The sequence below is a fragment of the Anomaloglossus baeobatrachus genome, chromosome 8, assembly GCF_048569485.1.
Source record: "Anomaloglossus baeobatrachus isolate aAnoBae1 chromosome 8, aAnoBae1.hap1, whole genome shotgun sequence".
Taxonomy (NCBI): Eukaryota; Metazoa; Chordata; class Amphibia; order Anura; family Aromobatidae; genus Anomaloglossus; species Anomaloglossus baeobatrachus.
Window position 1 is genome coordinate 251168270 of NC_134360.1, and position 23150 is coordinate 251191419.

At 49.5% G+C, this 23150-nt stretch overlaps 1 protein-coding gene across 7 annotated transcripts in view; it reads right to left on the reverse strand.

Annotated features, from left to right (window-relative positions):
* Nucleotides 1-23150, reverse strand: part of LOC142249007 (cytosolic carboxypeptidase 6-like) — a 2064630-nt gene that overhangs the window by 439443 nt on the left and 1602037 nt on the right. For all 7 annotated transcript variants that reach the window (XM_075320539.1, XM_075320540.1, XM_075320543.1 and 4 more), the window contains one exon: nt 10894-11008. In XM_075320539.1, the coding sequence (XP_075176654.1) occupies nt 10894-11008 (115 nt within the window). The remainder of the gene's footprint in view (nt 1-10893; nt 11009-23150) is intronic.

Consider the following 23150-nt stretch of genomic DNA (forward strand, 5'->3'; position numbering starts at 1 on the left):
GTTTTTAAGGATATCTGTATTTGAGGGAATTTTCTGGCTTAGAGGACCCATTTTTGTATTTTTTTTTATTGTATTTTTTTTGTAATTCTGAGTTTCCAGAGGGGTGGTTCCTCTCAAGACCTCTAGATCTTGCCCAATGCAGAGAGAACATGACTCATTCTGGAGAACCTGTCTTATCCTGCATTCCACAGAACATCTGTTAAAGGGCTTGTCCGGTGAAACAAGTTAGGGCCGTTTCACACATTCGGCTTTTCACCGGATTGCCGGATTCGGCACAGTCCGTTACAGTGTGATACAGTACAATGGCAGCGCTACAAGCTCCGGTCACATGCTGTCATGTGACCGGAGCATGTGACCCGGAAGTTGTTGCGCTGCCATTGTACTGCATCACACTGTACTGGAGTGCACCGAATCCGGCAATCCAGCGAAAATCCGGATGTGTGAAGCGGCCCTTATCTCTATCACCTTTTCATAGTAGAGGTGATAAGTTGTTGATCGGTGGTGGTCAGACCTCTAATTGGAGAATGGAGAATTTTTATCCCCAACAGGGAAGTTTAGCCCCTTTACAAAATAGAGTGCCTCTCCAATGAATGGAGAGGCGGTCGAGCATGTGCACTGTGGCACCATTATGCCAATCGGTGTGGGTACGGGAAGTTGAACCCCCATGGTCAACAAGTTATCATCACACATTCTGCGGACAGGTAATTTTTTTTACTGGACGACCTCTTAAGGCTACTTTCACATATCAGTTTCTTGGCATCATGCACAATCCGGCGTGTGCCTGATGCAACGGATCCGGCGCAGAATATGAAAAAGCGGATGCGCCGGATCCTTTTTTTTTTACGGATCCAGTATATCTGATCCGTCAAAAAATGGATTCGGCGCATCCGTTTTTGCATCCATGTCGTCAGTTTTTGCTTGCCGAATCCGTTTTACAATAAATTGGAACATGCTCAGTTTAAAAAACGGATCCGGCGGCCGCATCCGTTTTTTGCTGCTTTACGCCGGATGCGGCGTCCATAGGCTTCCATTGTAAATCACGCCGTATCGTGCCGGATGTGTTTTTTTGTCAGAGACAAAAAATGTTACAAGAGAAGAGACGTTCCATCCGGCAGCCGTATTAGCCAATTACGATGGATCCGGTAAAAGCCAGATGCAACGCAAGGCCATCAGGCACAATCCGACGCTAATACAAATCAATGGGGATAAAACGGATCCGGCGCCGGATCCGTTTTTTTTTCGGATTGTGCCTGATGGAAAAAAACTGATGTGTGAAAGTAGCCTAAATTGTTGACGTGTGTAATGCTGAATTTTTTCATGGGGCCTTACTATAGGGTAAGTTTGTGGTCAGGTTATTGTCATAGAACCCTTCTAACAAGTAGGGATTGTCCAAGGCGGTGGACCGGCAGTGGACCTCTTTAACCGCCTTTTGACGGGCACAGGTAACGGCGCTGACATTAGCTCATTGATCACTCAGAATTCAGAACTTTTCAGGAGCTTTACATTCAAACTTTCTGTGTTTGGTGACTTTGGGAATTTGCTCGGTGATAAATGCTTTGCTTTCTTCGTGCTAAATGAATTCAAGCAATGACCATGAGATTTCTTGGTCGGAAACGGAAAAGTCATTTGTTACATTTCAGGCAAGAAATGAATAATCCATAGCTGATTTGGCTTCAGAGGCTATTTTGTGCTAAGCACTTAAGTTAAATCCAGACTTATTAAATGTTCTTTTGGATTTTGTATTAACCCCTAATCTTCCATGGGCAAGCAGGATTTACAGAAAATCCCTCTTTCCTTCTGAGGCTCAGACATTTTTCTATCGGTCAATGCCATGCTGAAGGGTTTATACGGTATGCAATGGTTCTATTCACTATTAGTGTCCGGGAACTCATGCAAATTTTTGACTCCCACACTACCATATTAAATAAGTTAGTTTGTAATTAAAGAGGAGTGTATTTACAAAATAGATGTGGAAATCCTGTGATCGTGACCAGTGGGGGTCATGATCACAGGTTTCCACATCACTCTTGTAAATCTAAAGGGCAATGCTTTTTCTTGGGGAGAGTTCCAAGTCAGCGTAAAGAGACTTATAGGCCATGCAGTGCTCCTCTGAAAGTAAACTATGTATGGAAGTAGCCTCTTCAAAGAGGAAGAGGAACTCTAGTGATACCTACTGGATGTAGCAATCCTAAAAGTCAATATTGACCCTGTAATGACAAGCCTTACCACATGACTTAGGATAAGAAGCCAAACCAGACATTCCCATTTGCAGAGACTAGTTTTGTGGTCTGTGCCCCTCATCAGCGCAAAGTAGGAGGTCTGCTTTTCTAAGAGAAAAGCCTCTGACAGGAGGTCTAACGAGTATTATTTATCCTTGTTGGGAATGTGAAAACAGTGTAAGGAGCCTTATAGGCCACGCAATGCTCCTCTGAAAGTAATTTATATATGGAAGTAGCCTCTTCAAAGAGGAAGAGGAACTCTAGTGACACCTACTGGATGTAGCAATCCTTAAACTCAATATTGACTCTTTAATGAGCTTTGTCAGATGACTTAGGATAAAAAGCCAAACCAGACACTCCTATTTGCTGACACTAGTTTTGTGGTCTGTGCCCCTCATCAGTGCAAAGTAGGAGATCTGATTTTGTGGGTGGGAAACCTCTGACAGGAGGTCTAAAGGGTATTATTTCTCCTTATGGACAGTGCCTGGCCGGTGTAAGGAGACTTATAGGCTAAGCAATGCTCCTCTGGGAATTTAAATATGGCACTCTGAAGAGGATATGTGCATGCTCTTTTGAATGTAGTGGTGGTGAGCATGCAAGACCAATAATTTATTCACTGTCTAGAGGACGGTGGCCAAACAAGCACATCACTGCACCCATAGAAGTGAATAAAGGGATATTTAAAGAGCCAGAGAACAGTCCTCTAAGCCTGAATGTGCTTAAATAAGTGACAAGTGCCACAAAGAAGTGCACTAACATACTGTCAAGTGTAGCCCTCTCCAATAGGAGAAAGGTCCCCAATAAACCTATCCATGCCCCTGTGACGCCCTGGGCAAGCCAGGGGTCACAGGTCATTACACCACCACACCCTACACCCCAGTTAGGCACATCAAAGCTAACAAAATCCTTGTTGCCTTCCTCCAGGAGCTGGTGTTCACACCAGGAGGTGGGCCAGGCGGTTGGCTCCGCCCACCGAGGAGTTCACAGCTCTGGAGGCGGGAAAACCAAGCAGATTAGCTCAGGGAGAGCTTGAGTGAGGAGTAAACAAGTAGTAAAGTGAAGTGGTAAAGGAGGAGTAAGAGAAGCTGAAGGAAGGTGAAAGGTGACAGAAAGAAAGCCTGAAGTGAGTCCAGCTGTGTGCAGGACAGGGTCAGCAAGGTCAGTAGACGACGGTGACTGTCTGGAGGGGTGACTGTTCGGGAGTTCCTGGAAGGACCGCGGACGGGTGGTGACCCGGCGGTCTGGAGCAGCGTGCAAAGGACAGTCAGCACCAGGGCAGGGGCCTCTCGGACCCCGGCAAGGCTAGGAGTCGCCAAATTTGCCGAATCCGTCAGTGAAGGGGACGTAGATCCCCCAACAACCAAGTCCCGATTGAAGGCAACAGCTCAACCATTACAGTAGAGACACCGCCACCGCCAGGGCACCAGTTTCTAAGGGCCAGCGCCTGCGGGCAAAGAGTAGAGCTCCTCCGGTCCAGCTTGAAGCCGGGGAGCGGGTTACCGGTGGGAACCCATCGCTACCAACACACGAACATTAGGTGCAGGACAAAGGGACATCACCGTCACCTTCTGGGGACCGCAAGTGCAGCCGTCCGTGGGAACCGTCTTTCCAGCCATGTGGTTTACCGTAAAACTGTGTCAACGTCTCAGGCTGAGTGAGTACCACAGTGCCGCAAGGCACAGCGCTGCCCCCGCATCCCCGCGCCCACCAGGCCCTGCATCCCACATCTCATCACCGGGCCCCGGGAACACCAACCCCTACCCACGGAGGGGCAACACAACAACTCGCTGCTATATACCATCACTCCTGGGACCCCCCCATACAGAGCAGCGGTGGTGAAATCACCACAACCGTGGGTGGCTACACGGACAATATCCCAACACCCAAATCCCCTTTCACTCACGGGCGAGGAGCGCCGCTCGAGAACCCCCGGGATCTGGCCCACAGCTCGAGCCACCACTGAGCAGCAGCCGCCGGACCCGAGCAGAGGGGTGACCGCTGTGCTGACACCCTCCTCCCCGCCCGCGACAACTTGGCGTCACGAACAGGATCTTACCGCTCTGCCGTCTGGTAGAGGTGCGCCTTGTTACCGCCGGAGGTATCCGGCTGAAAAATTTCAGAAGCCGCCATCTTTGGCGCGAAAAGTCCCCGCTCGAGCGTCTTCTCGAGCAGCAGAGGCGCGAAGGCCAAAACCCCGCCCCAAAAGGGGAGTGGCTGAAGAGAAGCTAAGGGGGACGCGATGGCGGCTGGCTGCATGTCACCGCAGCTATAAAGACAGGGACACGAATGGAGAGATGGCGGCGTCCTCGAATTGGAGCGCGGGAATCCCCGCGACCGGAGCACCTAAGCTCTGGGGGAAACGAGGAGGAGTAGCCTTTGAAGACTGCGGCCCGGGTGAGCTCCCCGCCGGGACCGCTGAGTGGCTAGAGCGGGAGTTGGGTCGGTTCTGCTTGAAGGTGAGGGCGCAGAGCTTGCAGCAGTTGATGGATTGGAAAGCGGAGATGCGAAGGATGGTTGCCGTAGTGGGGGCCCGTGAGCAAGGGGCCGCTGCAGCTGTGCCGCGTCGCGATCAGTCCACCCAAACCCCAGAACCGGCCCTGATTGAGTGGGAGACGGACATCAGCACCGCAGCCGGGGGTCCGGAGAGAATGTCGTTAATGGAGGAAGAGGTCCCGAGTATGCCGCCTCCGCCGCCATTCTTAACGGCTGTCAGTGGTTCGAGGTTGAACTGCCAGTGGAAGGAAAACCCCATGTAACGCTCGGTCCCGGAGTGGGCCGACCCCCTGCGGTGGTAACCGCCTCAAGGTCAGCGGATGCCCGCTGCAGCAGTCCCCGTTGGGACCACCACTGAGTTTATGTTTGTGTTTGAAAGTTTTGCAAAATAAGAAAAATGATTACCATGTACTTCACCTAATTTACCGTGATTTGCAACCGGCCGGAGCCGGCACCGTTGTCCCCGTGGGGACCGTTTAAAAAGTTGCATGGGAACTATCCATGGACAAGCCCGTGAACTTGCAGGGCAACCACAAACGTTAAGTGGCTTGTAAATAATTGTTTGCCGTTACCGTTTCCGCAATGCCGCCTCCGGAGAGGCAGGTTGGAGGGAGGGCCCGCAGCAGAGCCGGCTGGGGCCCCGCCACCACAGGAACCGGTGGCTACCCTCTGGAGGGGAAGGACAGATCCCGCTCGGGTACCGTGTGCTGGACTGTGGGTCAAGGGGTGCTGCCTGGGTTTTAGGGGCAGCATCAGGGCCAGGTTGCTTGGGTGGGAGAGAGCAGAAACCGTAACCGTAAACGGTTTGAAACGTTAAAGTAATGTGCCTCCCGTTGTGGGAAGAATTATTAAAAATGTATATATGTTACCGTTTACTTTTTATGCCTTTTCAGAAAAATAAAACCGGTGTTGGACGGGCAGCCCGCGGACGGTCTGCATTTTGCTAAGGGGGAATGTGATGCCCTGGGCAAGCCAGGGGTCACAGGTCATTACACCACCACACCCTACACCCCAGTTAGGCACATCAAAGCTAACAAAATCCTTGTTGCCTTCCTCCAGGAGCTGGTGTTCACACCAGGGGGTGGGCCAGGCGGTTGGCTCCGCCCACCGAGGAGTTCACAGCTCTGGAGGCGGGAAAACCAAGCAGATTAGCTCAGGGAGAGCTTGAGTGAGGAGTAAACAAGTAGTAAAGTGAAGTGGTAAAGGAGGAGTAAGAGAAGCTGAAGGAAGGTGAAAGGTGACAGAAAGAAAGCCTGAAGTGAGTCCAGCTGTGTGCAGGACAGGGTCAGCAAGGTCAGCAGACGACGGTGACTGTCTGGAGGGGTGACTGTTCGGGAGTTCCTGGAAGGACCGCGGACGGGTGGTGACCCGGCGGTCTGGAGCAGCGTGCAAAGGACAGTCAGCACCAGGGCAGGGGCCTCTCGGACCCCGGCAAGGCTAGGAGTCACCAAATTTGCCGAATCCATCAGTGAAGGGGACGTAGATCCCCCAACAACCAAGTCCCGATTGAAGGCAACAGCTCAACCATTACAGTAGAGACACCGCCACCGCCAGGCCACCAGTTTCTAAGGGCCAGCGCCTGCGGGCAAAGAGTAGAGCTCCTCCGGTCCAGCTTGAAGCCGGGGAGCAGGTTACCGGTGGGAACCCATCGCTACCAACACACGAACATTAGGTGCAGGACAAAGGGACATCACCGTCACCTTCTGGGGACCGCAAGTGCAGCCGTCGGTGGGAACCGTCTTTCCAGCCGTGTGGTTTACCATAAAACTGTGTCAACGTCTCAGGCTGAGTGTGTACCACAGTGCCGCAAGGCACAGCGCTGCCCCCGCGTCCCCGCGCCCACCAGGCCCTGCATCCCACATCTCATCACCGGGCCCCGGGAACACCAACCCCTACCCACGGAGGGGCAACACAACAACTCGCTGCTATATACCATCACTCCTGGGACCCCCCCATACAGAGCAGCGGTGGTGAAATCACCACAACCGTGGGTGGCGTCACGGACAATATCCCAACACCCAAATCCCCTTTCACTCACGGGCGAGGAGCGCCGCTCGAGAACCCCCGGGATCCGGCCCACAGCTCGAGCCACCACTGAGCAGCAGCCGCCGGACCCGAGCAGAGGGGTGAGCGCTGTGCTGACACCCTCCTCCCCGCCCGCGACACCCCTCTGTGCCAGAAGACTACCGTGAGGGGCAGGGGCTGGTAGCCTCCCATAGCCGAAGATAAAGGAGACCCAATCTTGCTGTGCCTGGCCTCCCATTCAAGTAAAATGAAGAGCCATGGGAATGTCGCGCATGCGCACTACCCCTCCATTCACACAAAAAAACAAATTTTCTGAATCTGTGGAGTCCCAGTGGTCATGAATATTACTGCCTAAGGACCCATGCAAATCTTAACCTCCACAGTCTCACACATATTGGATGTGTGGCGCCCCTGAGGCTCTGGTCGCCACAAGGTACTGCACCTCAATTAAGGTGCAGTATTTATCTCGGGTAAAGAGGGGTTAATCTCCGGTGTTCCACATTCACACACACTACATACAGCTTAGGAGCCTTCACACAAGGTCGGATGGCTCAGGGTAGGCAGGGGGTGGCCGTCCCGATCATGGAACTTCCTCAGTCACTGAAGCCAGCCACCTGGGGAGCGGGTTCCACTTGGGAGTAGAAATAGGCGCAACACACTGACATCAAAAAGAGACCCATCAGGACCATAGTTCTGGCAAGACATCTCTGGAAAACATGGACTTTACTAGGCCCGGGGCTTGGAGCAGGAGCTCAGCCGAGGTACCTAACTGTTGAGGGGGACATCCTAGGAATAGGACTCTCTCTCCTTCTTTCTCAAAACATCGGTGGTAGCCCCATACCGTATCTGGGATTAACCGGAGCCCATCACGGCAGTGACCAGTGTGACCGGGCTGGCAGCTGAAGTTGTGAGTAAACTACACCCTGAACCTGCAGAGACTGTGTTGGCTCATTCCTACTGACGATGACGCCCAGCGCTTAGGCGACAACCACTATTACCTTCCCTCTTCATCCACCTGGGGCCTACTCTGCCGATGGGGAGCGATACTGTCGCGGGCGGGGAGGAGGGTGTCAGCACACCGCGCTCACCCCTTCTGCTCGGGTCCGGCAGCTGCTCCTGGTGGCTCGAGCCGTAGGCCGGATCCCGGGGTTTCTCGAGCGACACTCCTCGCCCGTGAGTGAAAGGGGGATGTTTGTTGGGTGTGGGGATTGTTATAGTTCGTGACGCCACCCACGGTTGTGGTGATTGCACCACCGCTGCTCAGTGTGGGGGATCCCGGGGATGGTGATGCGGAGCAGCCAGGTGTTGTGTTGCCCCTCCGTGGGTAGGGGTTGGTGATCCCGGGGCCCAGTGAAGAGATGTGAAGTGTAGGGCCTGGAGGGCGCAGGGACGCGGGGGCAGCGCTGTGCCTTGCGGCACTGTGGTACTCACTCAGCCTGAGACTTGGACACAGTTTGTACGGTAAACCAAACAGCTGGTAGGACGGTCCCACAGACGGCTGCACCTGCACTCCCGGTAGGTGACGGTGATGTCTCTCTTCCTTGCACCTGTGTTGACTGATGGTAGCGGTGGATTCCCTCCGGTTACCCGCTCCCCGACTGCAATCTGGGCCGGAGGAGCTCTACACTTTGCCCGCAGGCGCTGGCCCTGGGGAAACTGGTGCCCTGGCGGTGGCGGTGTCTCCCCTGTAATGGTCGGGCTGTTGCCGTCAATCGGGACTTGGTTGCTGGGGGATCTACGTCCCCTTCACTGACGGATTCGGCAAATTTGGCGACTCCTAGCCTTGCCGGGGTCCGAGAGGCCCCTGCCCTGGTGCTGACTGTCCTTCGGAACACTGCTCCAGACCACCGGGCACACAGCCAACGGGGTCCTTCCAGGAACTTCCAAACGGTCCCCCTCCGGACAGTCACCGCCGTCGCTGACCTTGCTGTTCTAGCCCTACACACAGCTGGGCTCTCAGGCTTTGCACTCTCTCTGCGCTGTCACCACTTCTTGCTTTCCTCCTTTTCCACTTTTCTTTCCTTCTCTGTTAACTCTCACTTTAGCTCCTCACACTTGCCCTGCCTGGGCCTTCTGCCTGGTAACTTCCTGCCTCCAGAGTTGTGAGCTCCTTGGTGGGTGGAGCCAACCGCCTGGCCCACCCCCTGGTGTGCATCAACAGACTCTTGGAGGAAGGCAACAAGGATTTCTGGTTAGCAGATGTGCCTACCTGGAGTGTGGGGTGTGGTGGTGTTGTGACCTGTGTCCCCTGGCTTGCCCAGGGCGACACAATACCATCCCGGCTGCCTTAACACCTACCCTGGTGAGGAATCCTGCAGTGGCGGCTACTCCTGTCCGCATACCACAGGTGGCGTCATGACAAACTTCCCCAAATACCCTGCTTCCCCCACCATTTATTGTACACCTCGGGGCAACGGAACCGGGCAAGGCCACCCGTAACATCGCCTGACCCGACCTGAAACGGCCCGGCAACGAGTAGGATAACCACCTGCCCCATGGGGCGCTACAGATGCATAACATTGCCATTAAAAGGGTTGTCCTGTGAACATTATTGATGATCATTGGGGCTCCGACTGTTGAAATCCTCAGTGATCCCACGTCCCCCCTGTGACCACCACTTTATACACTATCTTTAGGAGAGGAGGTCACACGTATCCTAATGCTCTACCCACATTGGCCTCTAGGATCCCTGCTCTTGGGATCCTTAGGTTTCCCAGTAGTAAGAGCTCATATACAGGTGATTAATGCTATTTGTACGTCAATCACATAAATTTCAAGAACATCGTATGTATTTTGGAGGATAAAATTGGTGCATACAATAATCAGGGGTATAACTACCAGGATAGCAGAGGTAGCAGCTGCTGCAGAGCCCGGGCACCAAAGGGCACATCCTAATTCACAAGCAAAAAACTGGATAAATGAAACTTGAAATAAGGAAATAACAAAAGAGACGGCAAAAACGTAAATATTAATAATTATAAGATCAGGATGTTTTGACCTCACGTGTCTCTGACTGCGATTGTGGTGGACAGAGGACCTATGCCACATTTGCCTTTGCAATTCATATTTGATCCCTTCTAATCCGACTCTCTTAAAAATCTGCACATGGGGTGGTCATTAACTGTGCCAATATCCAAATAATGGTTAAAACCGGACAACTATGCACTGGAGATACTTTGTGCAAAGCGAATACTGCATCTCATGTGTTAGAACACAGTGAATTTAACAAATACAAAGCGTTTCGGCTCAAGCCTTCATCAGGTGTCAGGTTTATACCTAATGGAGGCTGGAGAGTATAAGCCGAAACACGTTGTCAATAAACTTGCTTTAATTCTTTTCACACAAAATATTGCCAATGAATTGTTGTTTATTGTTATTCAATGTTTTTTCCAGTACAGGCGACCTTGTTGGATGGTCACAAAGCTTTCTGCTTTGCCCACCGTAGGTGAGTTAGTCCTTTATCTACCTCCAATTTTTTCCGACATACTACACCCAAATAGTGTCTTTTTCCTCTGCAGCTCCTTTCAATCAATTAATCCCTTTCCAATATATGCTTTTAACACCCAAATAGTCATCCAGCCCGCTCCAGTTTTGCACTATATGACTTAACACATTGAAATGTTCCTCATCTCTCATCCACGCGTGTGATGGTGGGATCATGCTGTGTAGGTTCGTATTTTACGCTTTGTTCACTGTCCATTATTTGTATTGCTTGTGCCCTGTAGTGTTCCTGTCCCTAAGTTTGGGGGAGGGGGCCTGGGATCCGCCTGGGATCCACCTACTGTAAAGTCTCTGCTTACCTGGGGGAAAAGTCAGTCTGTTTGAGAACTTGAAGAGAGAAGGAAGAAGGTTGATCCTCTGGGAGGGAAAAGCTGAGGTTACGGCCAGCATGCCAGAGAGACTGTGAAAACCCCCCATTTGCCTGGAAAATGACTGCTGGAGGATTGTGACTGATCCCCGGGACATTGAAGCCATTACTGGACAATTTTACCCTCTCTTTTGTGGATTATGTTATGGACCATTTGATTTGCTTTAAATAATTGCTCTTTAGATTGTACAGCCATTTCTCGCTCAGTTGATTGTGTGATATGGGAGAAGGACCCCGTCACAACACAATGCTACCTTTTATACTTATAATCCGATTTTATCCTCCTACCTGTAATTTCCGAGGTACACTCCATCGGGGTTCAGCATTGGGGCAATTTTAAAAATCAGGTGATCCCTGAGGGATCTGGCGGTGGGATGTTGACTCACAAGGAAATCAATGATGCCTGGGAGATAAAGACAATAAAACATCACCGTAAATACAAAAACATCACACAAGAAAGTAATAATATGTACAGATTAAATATGTTATACGTCAAGGGAATCTATCTTTTTTTCTTTTTTCTGCTATGTAATCTGAGAGCAGCATGATGTAGAAGCAGAGACCATGATTCCAGTGATGTGTCACTGTCATGCTATTTACAGGGAAGTACCAAGTGAATGACGAAAGAGAGGGGAAGGGGAGCCCTGCGTCTAGGGAAGGGGGAGATGGTGACCCCTGACCAAAACCTACTGCTTGTTCCTTAGGTCCCTCACCACTCTAGATAGGTTCCGCACCTATTCACCAAGCTGGATACCTGACCCTCGGTATCCCTAGTGTTGGATCCTAAATAGGGAACGGATGGGATGAGCTTGTCGTCAACCCCACTAAACACTAAAGATAGACTCAAGGAGGACACACAAGGGAAAGTGCATGAACTACTTATCCATATGTGACACAGATAGAAGTTCAGCAATGATACCACAGATGAGTACAAGCCACCTGCTTGCATCCAGAGCTTGTAAATGAACTGAAAAATATCACCAGCACAAGTCCAGGGAAGATGGAAGTATTTACGTGTAACGGGGTGCCAGGGGTGCCTCGGGGATTGTAGTCGTGGCCCCATTGCTTGGCAGGCTCACCCCCGGCTCCGCCGTCACTATTGGGACAGGAGATTGCTTGGTGGGGCAGAGTGTGGTGGTGCAGATAACGCCGTCAGATGTACAAACACTTTGCAGACGTAGGTCGGTTGAACCAGAAGGCATGTTTATTGTACACTTCTTCATAACAGAGGCAGTAATCAGATGGTTTCACAATTTCTGCTGGGGAAAACCTTTTCTGGACGTCTCCTCTAGTGGGGATGTGCCCAGCTACTCCACTTCACCTAGGCTCCCACTCCGGCTAACACAGACTGGACCCACACCAATTCCGCTTCACCCTTGAGGACACTTCTTCTCTTCTTTTCCTTCGCTTTCCTGTCTACCCAGCTCCCACACTCTGCCCCTTCTGCTTCTTCTCTCCCGTCCCGGACTCAACTGCCCCCTGACTCTAACTTTTTCCTTAACAACCCTTTTTCTCCCTCCCCTTTCTGCTGCCGGCTCCTCCTTTCCTCTGCCCTGTTTCTATGGGGACGGCTGTCCCACCCGGCACTAGGGGAACACCTAAAACAGTAAAAACATTTTTATTAAATAACATCAGCATTAACAACTTTCAGGGGAAAACTGCGCCTCTTTGTAAGGGGTCTGCCCACCCCTTACATTCCTCCCCTCTTTCTGCCTAAGCCTCCCGGCAAGGCACGAACCTAGAAAACACAATTTAGCAGCAAAGTCATTTTTATAAAAACTCTAAACATGTTCACATTAAGGCACACTCAAGGGGCGCCCAAGTCTGGCGCCCGGAGTCCCTCCTGGGAGCTCCCGGTCTTGGTAGATAGTGTGCCCGGAGGCCTTCAGCAGGCACTCCCGGTCTTTGGAGGCAGGAGCACAAACCGCAAAGTCCTCCTTAACAACACAGAGGAAGCCCCTGGCTCAGTCCAGCATCAGGCTCCTTCCGGGCTCGGTAGCTTAAACATGGTTGCAAACTGTAGAACTTTTCCGGCTCTTTAACAATGCCGGTATTCAACACGAACATGTCCATTACCTCCGGTCATTACGGGTCACTCGGGATGGTAAGCGCACTGCCATTCGGCCCGCTGAGCCCTCACATAATCAGAAAGGGACTGACCTGGCAAGCGGCGCAGTCTCCGGAACGGTTCGTAGTTGACGGTTGGTTCTGGTGCCTCCGTCTCCGGTCTTGCCTCCTCAACCCCCGACGGGGGTGACGGGGGTCGCTGAACGGGACGGCTGGGGACTGCCCACGACGATCACCGGGTGTGTGACCAGACTCTGGTGAATTGCTAACACCGCCGGTGTCCCCTTCTCTGGGTCAGCACTCAGTCCTGTCATGACTTCGGGCGATACCGCCAGCGTGCTTCTCGGCCGGGAAATCTCAGCCAGCACCGGTCTCTGTTTGGCATGCCTCCGGTATTGGCACTCTTCCCATTCGATTTCTTGCTGCCACTGTGCGGCCTCTTGGGTAGTGGGCATCCGGGTCACTCCTACGGCAAATAGGCCCCGGCATCCCACTTCTCTCCGGAACTTCACCTTTTCTCCCGGGTACAGCGTATGAAGGCGTTGTGGTAAGCCCTCAGTGTCCAGGTTAACCCGGTTATAGAAAAAAATGCTCTCCGGTCTCTTCATCCTCAATGAATCCATAGCCTTCCTTCTGGTTAAATTTGACTACGGTGCCAACGGTGCACTGCCGTTCAAACTCGTCGCTAAGGGGACCGGCCATTATCTCGCGGGCCACGGTCTTGGCAAGTAACTTCTCTTGCATCGGATCGGGTTCAGGCGATGGGGACTTTCGCTGAGTCAGGGAAGTCGGCTTCACCGGCTCCCAAAAGAATCCCCACTCATCCTCTTCTAGCTCCCGGGCATATTGCTCTTCCGGGGCCGGAACTGCTGTGTAGGTTGGAGATCCCACCTCGACTGGCGGGAACACCTCCGGACACTGGTGTGAAGTACCCAGGACTTTGTTTCCCGGCTGTAGCTGTGCCTTGTAGGTGGCCTGGACTTCGGTCCAGGTCTCACCGGTCGCGGCATCCCAGGTAGTGACCCATGTTACTTTTGTGGGCCGCTCCGGACCTCCTGACACAGCCGATAGGTTAAGGATAAGTCCTTCCACGGTTGCAGTCTGCTTCGGGCGTCCTCTCCCCAGGCTGGTTGCTACCAGCGCGCCCACTGCAGCATGCTGTTTCCTCGGGGTCTCCATCTCGCTTGGAGTCGGTCTCTGGGTTGGCGTTTCTTGCAATGGCGCCGGGGCAGGTGGAGACGCTGGGGACAGTGGAGGCGGGCCTTCTTTTCCCGCTCTTGGATACACTCCACCCCCAGTCTCGCACATCAAATCGACCCGGCCGAGACGGTTCTTCTTTTTTTCTGTAACGCTGCCCACTTCACATGTCTTCATCAGCATCCTGGGGCCAGCACCTCCCCTCTTTGAGTGGCGTACTCCGCACTTCTTTTTCTTCACCGGCCAGCCCCAGGCTTTTCTTTTGGCGCCAATTCTTCGCGCGCTCACTGTGTTCGTGAAGACGGCGGCCATCTTGCCGCCATCTTGTGCCCGGTCCAACGCCTTAGGCACCACTTGTTCTTCCCACCATGGAATTGGGACCCTTCGCCAATAATCCGGATCCTGCCGACTACGCCACATGTAACGGGGTGCCAGGGGTGCCTCAGGGATTGTAGTCGTGGCCCCATTGCTTGGCAGGCTCACCCCCGGCTCCGCCGTCACTATTGGGACAGGAGATTGCTTAATGGGGCATTGTGTGGTGGTGCAGAGAACGCCGTCAGATGTACAAACACTTTGCAGACGTAGGTCGGTTGAACCAGAAGGCATGTTTATTGTACACTTCTTCATAACAGAGGCAGTAATCAGATGGTTTCACAATTTCTGCTGGGGAAAACCTTTTCTGGACGTCTCCTCTAGTGGGGATGTGCCCGGCTACTCCACTTCACCTAGGCTCCCACTCCGGCTAACACAGACTGGACCCACACCAATTCCGCTTCACCCTTGAGGACACTTCTCTTCTTTTCCTTCGCTTTCCTGTCTACCCAGCTCCCACACTCTGCCCCTTCTGCTTCTTCTCTCCCGTCCCGGACTCAACTGCCCCCTGACTCTAACTTTTTCCTTAACAACCCTTTTTCTCCCTCCCCTTTCTGCTGCCAGCTCCTCCTTTCCTCTGCCCTGTTTCTATGGGGACGGCCGTCCCACCCGGCACTAGGGGAACCCCTAAAACAGTAAAAACATTTTTATTAAATAATACCAGCATTAACAACTTTCAGGGGAAAACTGCGCCTCTTTGTAAGGGGTCTGCCCACCCCTTACATACGCACAAGGGGAATATTGATAATCATCACCTGGACGGAAGGAGAGCTCCACAGGGTCCTAAAGGGGAAGAGATAAAACCCAGCAGAAAATCTACTTTGTACAATGAATACTAAGTGTAGGAACAATAGAAAGTCAGGGAGAATTCTGCGCAGCCTAATGCGGTCACCTCCTATTGCCAGAAACCACATGACTGTCTGTCACCCGTGACACACCCGTGACAGCCATTTACTGGTCAGTATGCTATCATTTTAATAAAGTCCCTATTTTCTCTGCTGCAGATCTAGTATTGACGGAAAGTTGCTAATCATTGTTGTGGACAGAACAGGAGGACTAAGAGGCACAAGACACCTAGTCCTGTATTGATAATCTCCTGCTGATAAAACACTGATTTTATTGAAACTGGAAACAGCCCAGTAAGTGACACATCGATGGAATCAGGGTCCCTATATCATGCTGCTCTCAGATTACATAGCAAAACCTGCTGAGAGATTCCCTTTATTATACAGAAATAAACATTAATCTGTTACACTGAGAATATGAGCTCTTTGTAATTTTTTTTTCTCATTGCATATGCATTTTATACGAAAGATTTGGAGTTCCCGCAGTGTGAAGCGGTCTGTTTTTGCCTATATTCACAAAATTCATGGACGCCATCTGTCCCGATGTCCTCTACAGTAGCACTATGTCCTTTCCTCTATCTGAAGATGTTTAGTGTCTTATGACCAACATTATGAAAAAAATGAAAATTTTGTGATACTTTGTCAGGAAATAATAATGGTGCCTGTGGCCGCCCAGTGGTGAGGATGGGAACTGCAGCCTGTGCAGTATTTTGTTAGCATCTCGTGATAATATATTTATTTGATGAGAAATTGTAAAAAAAAAAAAAAAAAAGATAAGAATGAACACTTGTGTATGTGGAATTCTGCAATTACAATGTATGAGTGGCTCTTATGTGTGGAGATCTGTGGCTCTGACTTATTATGTAATACTGCACCCAAGGCTACATTCACACGACCATCCCCCGTTTATGCGGTCTGCAAGCGGTCCACAAAAAACGGTACTGTTTTTTCACGGATGCATCAGTGTGGCATCTGTGTGACAACTGTTCCATTCCATATAAGGGCCCTGTGTCATCCGTGTGCCGTCCATTTTTTTTGCGGACCGCAAAAAAACAGAAGCAGCTAGATAGATAAATAGATGGATAGATATAGATAGAGAGATAGATAGAGAGACAGAGAGGTAGATAGAGGGATAAATAGAGAGAGGAATGAATGAATGAATGAATGAATGAATGGAGGGATAGTTAGAGGGATGGATAGATAGATAATAGATGAGAAAGACATATATAATGTCCCACTCCCCAGCATTTTGTAATTTTGCACCCTTTGGTGCCTTGCATGTGGCACTAAAGGGTGCTTAGCCTTGTATTTAGCAAAAAAATAAATAATTTTAAAAAATGACGTGGGGTCCCCCCTATCTTTTGTAGCCAGCTAGGGTAAAGCAGACGACTGCAGCCTGCAGACCACAGCTGGCAGCTTCACCTTGGCTGGTAATCCATAACAGAGGGCACCCCACGCTGTTATTTTAAATTAAATAAATAATTTAAAATAAAAAACGTGGAGTCCCCCCAAATTGGTGCACCAGACAAGGTAAAGTGAACAGCTGTGGTCTGGTATTCTCAGACTAGGGAGGGCCGCTGTTCTTGGACCCTCCCCAGCCTACAAATAGCAGGCCGCAGCTGCCCCAGAAGTGGCGTATACATTAGATGCGCCAATCCTGGTGCTTTGCCCCAGCTCATCCTGTTGCCCTGGTGCAGTGGTAAACGGGGTAATATATGGGGTTGATACCAGCTGTGTAATGTCACCTGGCATCAAGCCCTGGGGTTAGTGATGTCACGGTGTCTATCAAATACCCAACATCACAAACCCAGTAAATAATAAAAAAAAAAAAAATTGATGACAAACAAATTTTTATTTGAAAAAACATCCCAACACATTCCCTCTTTCACCATTTTATTGGAAAGAAAAATCAAACCTGGGTCCGCGGTAATCCAATAATGGGGTTCCACGATGATCCATACTCACTGTCCCAGTCAATGAAGAACAGAATGTTCCCCATTGGCTGGGAGAGCTGTGCAGTGACCTGAGCTAACATCATGAGGTCAGCCCAGGTCACTGCAGGGGATGACGAGCGCTGTTGTCAGGAGGATAGCGAGGTACATTACCTGCGGTAATGAAAGCCGCTGCACTCCTGTCGTCAGCAATGGTCACTGAGTTCAATAACCACTGCATTCACAAGTGAAGTGTCGCGGGAGCCCGTGACGTCACCGCTAGTCACAGTCTCGGGCCACTCACGAGAGGTGATCTGAGAACGCGGCGGGCATAGAAGTCAGTGACAAGTGCTGGCGTCAGGAGTGCAGGAATTCATCACCCTAGATAATGAACTCTACTAACCTCCTGACGGCAATGCTCATCATCCCCGCGTCTGTTTGCACACTGCAGTGCGAGCAGCCGCGGGGCTGGCGCGGGAGTGGGACACAGACTGCAGGGGCACGGGAGTGCTTCCATGTGCCATCCGATCCTACACAACAGACATTGAAAAGATGGTCCTGTCAGTAAGTCTGCAAAAAAACAGGAACTGAACAGGAGAGACAGAACGGTCGTATGAATGAGCCCTACCTTATTTAAAGAGATTGTTCAGTATTCAAAAAATTGTCATCTGTTGTACAAACAGTGCCCATGTGTGTGATATTTCAGCCAATATTCAATATCAAGTAGATGGAGCTGAGCTGCAATACCCGACCCAACCCATGGACGAGAGTGGCGCTATTTCAGGATACATATCAGTTCATTTTTTTATCCCGGTGCATTCTTTTATTGGCGCTATATGGTACACAGAATAACCCATTGACATCTGGACAGTTGACTCTGTACCACTTTATCAAAGCAGCCAACCACTGACCTCAGCGCTTGTACAGGTGATTTTGAGCAATGACCTTGTGCTTAGATTAGCTTCCTAGAAGTAAACAGACCAGAAAGGGCAGAACGTGGTGATGCTGGAGTGATAGTGGCACTGGTTATTTTATTACATTTCCGAAATTTTGGGAAAAAAATAGATACCAACATATCTCAGGACTAGAGATGAGCGAACCCGAGGTTTGGTGTTCGTGCTAAACACAAACTTTGCCAAAACAATTCGCAGTTGGGGTGCTTTACATATGCAAACAACTCACTGTACTCGGTCGGGTACACTCAGTGCTCAGCCCGGTGTGAGTCGCTTGCTGTGTTTGATCGGCTCACAATGGGGGTAACAACAGCGTGATCGGATGAACAAAAAAATGGAAAACTTCAACCTTCTCGCACCCGGAAGTGATCTCTTTATGGCTGACGGCATGCAGGGTGGAGACCCGAACTGCCCAATTAGTGACTTCTATTGGGGTTCAGATCAAGTCCGGGTCCCGAACTGAACTTTATCTAAAGTCTGGCTGAACCTACCAAGCCGAACTTCCACAGGTCCACTCATCTCTACTTGGGGCATTTAAGTCCAACCTCAGGTCTGTCCCTCCTGGATTGTTTAAAGCTCACCTGGGCTTTAAACAATCCAGCCCCCTTTCAGTCCAAAGGTTTGGGCAAAATTAGGAAAGTTGTCAAGTATGTACAGTACATAGTATACAATCCATGACTGCCCTATTCCAGATGCTTCCTTACCCTCTCATCTAACCCCCTAACTTCCATTCAACTCCCATTCCTGATTCCCTTAAATGAACACATAACAACACTTTTTGGATAAATTGGGCAGATTGGCCGTTTTATTAACAAACATGACATTAATAATAAATAACTATGGAGGTTCTTGGAGCCTCAAACACCTGATGGACAACCAAACAATATTTATCAACCATCCAACGTTTTGCTCTCGGGGGCACCTCTGTTGCCGGAAAAGCTTATCCCTACCACCAACTCTCAGAGGACCCCACCCTGGAGAGCCCCAATATCCGCCAGGTAATTGCCAGTCTAAAATAACCGGGGGAGGGTGGTCCCCAACCACCCAATGTACCACCCACCCCACCCCAACTTTTCCACCAAGTCCAAGAACCCCCTCTCACCACCGCTAGCCGAAATGACCCAAGCAAAACAATTCTAGAAACCATTACCCTTGCTATTCCCACAAGAGATTAATGATAGGGTGGGAGGGCTTGACCTTCTCTGTTGGTGCCATGCGCCGTTGTGGTGGCCCCCCCTCCTCCAGTGAACAATATAGGCAAACGTAACGCTGCGACATATGGATTCCACCGATCGGTCTTGTATCCGTGCCCGAATAACACTGAGTACAGTGTTAATGTGTCAAGACAAAACCAAGCCGCCCCAAGACCGGATCAATGCAAACCACATCTTATGGCTTGTGTAATCACCTAGGTACGTATGACTGCCCCTCATTACCGCAAGGTTAGGAATTTGGCAGCTGCTGGCGCCCATTTAATATCATTTAGAAAAAAAAAGCAGACAGAGAAGTACAGCAGATGCACTGATTTATTAGTTGGTCCTTGTATTAAAATAACAGTTTGCTGGTAAACAGGAAGGGTAATGATGCCAGTCACCCTCGTTAGAGGCTAATAATAGCTTAATTTGTCCACTAATTGACCTTTGATACTGCCGAGGCGTTGTAGTGTGTATCAGGGCAAGAGATAAACAAGACCACGATTATGTTACCTCGGAGAATGGCTTCGGCAAATGGAAGGTAGTTAGCGTAATACATTATTTGCTCACAGATGAGCGGATTAATTGGTCTGCCAATTAGAAGGGTTCTGGGGAAAACAGGGCAGTCTGCACTGTAATGTGCCGCGTACACAGTAGACCACCACAAGCCATTTATTCTCAGTCATCAGTGTCTTAAGTTGAATCGGAAAACCGAAGTCGCCGTTCTTCTGCCGTCCTCTGAACAGTAAGAAATTACACCTAACGACATGCAAAAGTCACGTATAGTCTGAAAGAAAGGAAACGGGATGGAGTCAAATAACTAATATACAAGAGTAGGACAAAAAGTTTATTATGTGGTTTAAGTGTAACTAAACATTTACAGATTTTTGGTAAGTTTTTGGAGTTCTTTTCAAGGTAGCTCTTAATGAAGCTTCCGCAGACAGGCCACACCCTCTGGTGAGTCCCAGAAGAACCCGTTGTCACAGGGTGTGATGGAATGACTAGGGACAGGGAGCCTAAACTGACCCGCAGGCTAGGGGAACTCTGGCTGACCCTGATACCAATGGTACGTCTGAAGGTGACAATGTTTGGGCCGCCTTCCTTACCCTAGCTCTTGAACAACCCTGGTTTAGTAGCCCCTCCTCCCTCCACCCAGTAGAGGGAAAGACAGAAGTGTTTAATCCCACACAATTAAACAGACGGGGAAAAAATAAAACTCAAACTCACAGAAGTATAGTCAATACGGGATCAGGATTAAACTAAAAGGAAGGAAATAATCAGATAACAAGAGTATTTCCACAACACAGTAAACAGCACACAAAGGTTCACCAACAACTGGAAAACAAAGCACAAGGACCGGGATCTCATAAAACTATGATTGGCATAGGAGAACAGGCCACGCCAGCTTAAAAAGGAAGGAGGCGACTGTGATAGGTCTCCTGCAACATGTGACTCAAGCAGTAATCCACAGGCTAGCAGAAATTAACTCCTGAAAGCCCGATTACTAACAAGAGCACAGCTGGATGACGCCTGAGCAACTCAAAAGCAGCATCGCGTGGAGTGTCCGATTCTGCTGTGTGAACAGCGTCACATGTAGTCCTGACACTTGGTGAGTTTTGAGCCAGACACCATTTGACACCCGTACCTTCAACTTTTAACCAATATACAGGGGTCTGGACCTGCCATGGGCCCCATGAGCTGAGTTCATGGAGGAACTGCTGGCTGGAGGAGCATTTTTTATTTACCATGTCTACCATAGATAGATGATAGATAGATAGATAGATAGATAGATAGATGGGTAGGTAGATAGATAGGTAGATAGATAGATAGATAGATAGATAGATGGGTAGGTAGTAGATAGAGGGATAGATACAGTGCCTACAAGTAGTCTTCAACCCCCTGCAGATTTAGCAGGTTTGATAAGATGCAAATAAGTTAGAGCCTGCAAACTTCAAACAAGAGCAGGATTTATTAACAGATGCATAAATCTTACAAACCAACAAGTTATGTTGCTCAGTTAAATTTTAATAAATTTTCAACATAAAAGTGTGGGTCAATTATTATTCAACCCCTAGGTTTAATATTTTGTGGAATAACCCTTGTTTGCAATTACAGCTAATAATCGTCTTTTATAAGACCTGATCAGGCCGGCACAGGTCTCTGGAGTTATCTTGGCCCACTCCTCCATGCAGATCTTCTCCAAGTTATCTAGGTTCTTTGGGTGTCTCATGTGGACTTTAATCTTGAGCTCCTTCCACAAGTTTTCATTTGGGTTAAGGTCAGGAGACTGACTAGGCCACTGCAACACCTTGATTTTTTCCCTCTTGAACCAGGCCTTGGTTTTCTTGGCTGTGTGCTTTGGGTCGTTGTCTTGTTGGAAGATGAAATGACGACCCATCTTAAGATCCTTGATGCAGGAGCGGAGGTTCTTGGCCAAAATCTCCAGGTAGGCCGTGCTATCCATCTTCCCATGGATGCGGACCAGATGGCCAGGCCCCTTGGCTGAGAAACAGCCCCACAGCATGATGCTGCCACCACCATGCTTGACTGTAGGGATGGTATTCTTGGGGTCGTATGCAGTGCCATCCAGTCTCCAAACGTCACGTGTGTGGTTGGCACCAAAGATCTCGATCTTGGTCTCATCAGACCAGAGAACCTTGAACCAGTCTGTCTCAGAGTCCTCCAAGTGATCATGAGCAAACTGTAGACGAGCCTTGACATGACGCTTTGAAAGTAAAGGTACCTTACGGGCTCATCTGGAACGGAGACCATTGCGGTGGAGTACGTTACTTATGGTATTGACTGAAACCAATGTCCCCACTGCCATGAGATCTTCCCGGAGCTCCTTCCTTGTTGTCCTTGGGTTAGCCTTGACTCTTCGGACAAGCATGGCCTCGGCACGGGTGGAACCTTTCAAAGGCTGTCCAGGCCGTGGAAGGCTAACAGTAGTTCCATAAGCCTTCCACTTCCGGATGATGCTCCCAACAGTGGAGACAGGTAGGCCCAACTCCTTGGAAAGGGTTTTGTACCCCTTGCCAGCCTTGTGACCCTCCACGATCTTGTCTCTGATGGCCTTGGAGTGCTCCTTTGTCTTTCCCATGTTGACCAAGTATGAGTGCTGTTCACAAGTTTGGGGAGGGTCTTAATTAGTCAGAAAAGGCTGGAAAAAGAGATAATTAATCCAAACATGTGAATCTCATTGTTCTTTGTGCCTGAAATAAGTCTTAATACTTTAGGGGAACCAAACAGAATTCTTGTGGTTTGAGGGGTTGAATAATAAATGACCCTCTGAATAAACTTTTCACAATTTAAAAAAAAAAAAAGAAATAACATTCTTTTTTGCTGCATTTCACACTTCCAGGCTGATCTATAGTCCAAATGTCACAATGCCAAGTTAATTCCGAATGTGTAAACCTGCTAAATCTGCAGGGGGTTGAATACTACTTGTAGGCACTGTAGATAAATAGATAATAGAGGGATAGATAAATAGACAGAGGGATAGATAGACAGATAGAGGGATGGATAGATAGATAGATAGATACAGTCATATGAAAAAGTTTGGGCACCCCTATTAATGTTAGCCTTTTTTCTTTATAACAATTTGGGTTTTTGCTATTTCAGTTTCATATATCTAATAACTGATGGACTGAGGAATATTTCTGGATTGAAATGAGGTTTTTTGTACTAACAGAAAATGTGCAATCCGCATTTAAACAAAATTTGACCGGTGCAAAAGTATGGGCACCTCAACATAAAAGTAACATTAATATTTCGTAGATCCTCCTTTTGCAAAAATCACAGCCTCTAGTCGCTTCCTGTAGCTTTTAATGAGTTCCTGGATCCTGGATGAAGGTAGATTTGACCATTCCTGTTTACAAAACAATTCCAGTTCAGTTAAGTTTGATGGTCGCCGAGCATGGACAGCCGCTTCACATCATCCCACAGATTTTCAATGATATTCAGGTCTGGGGACTGTGATGGCCATTC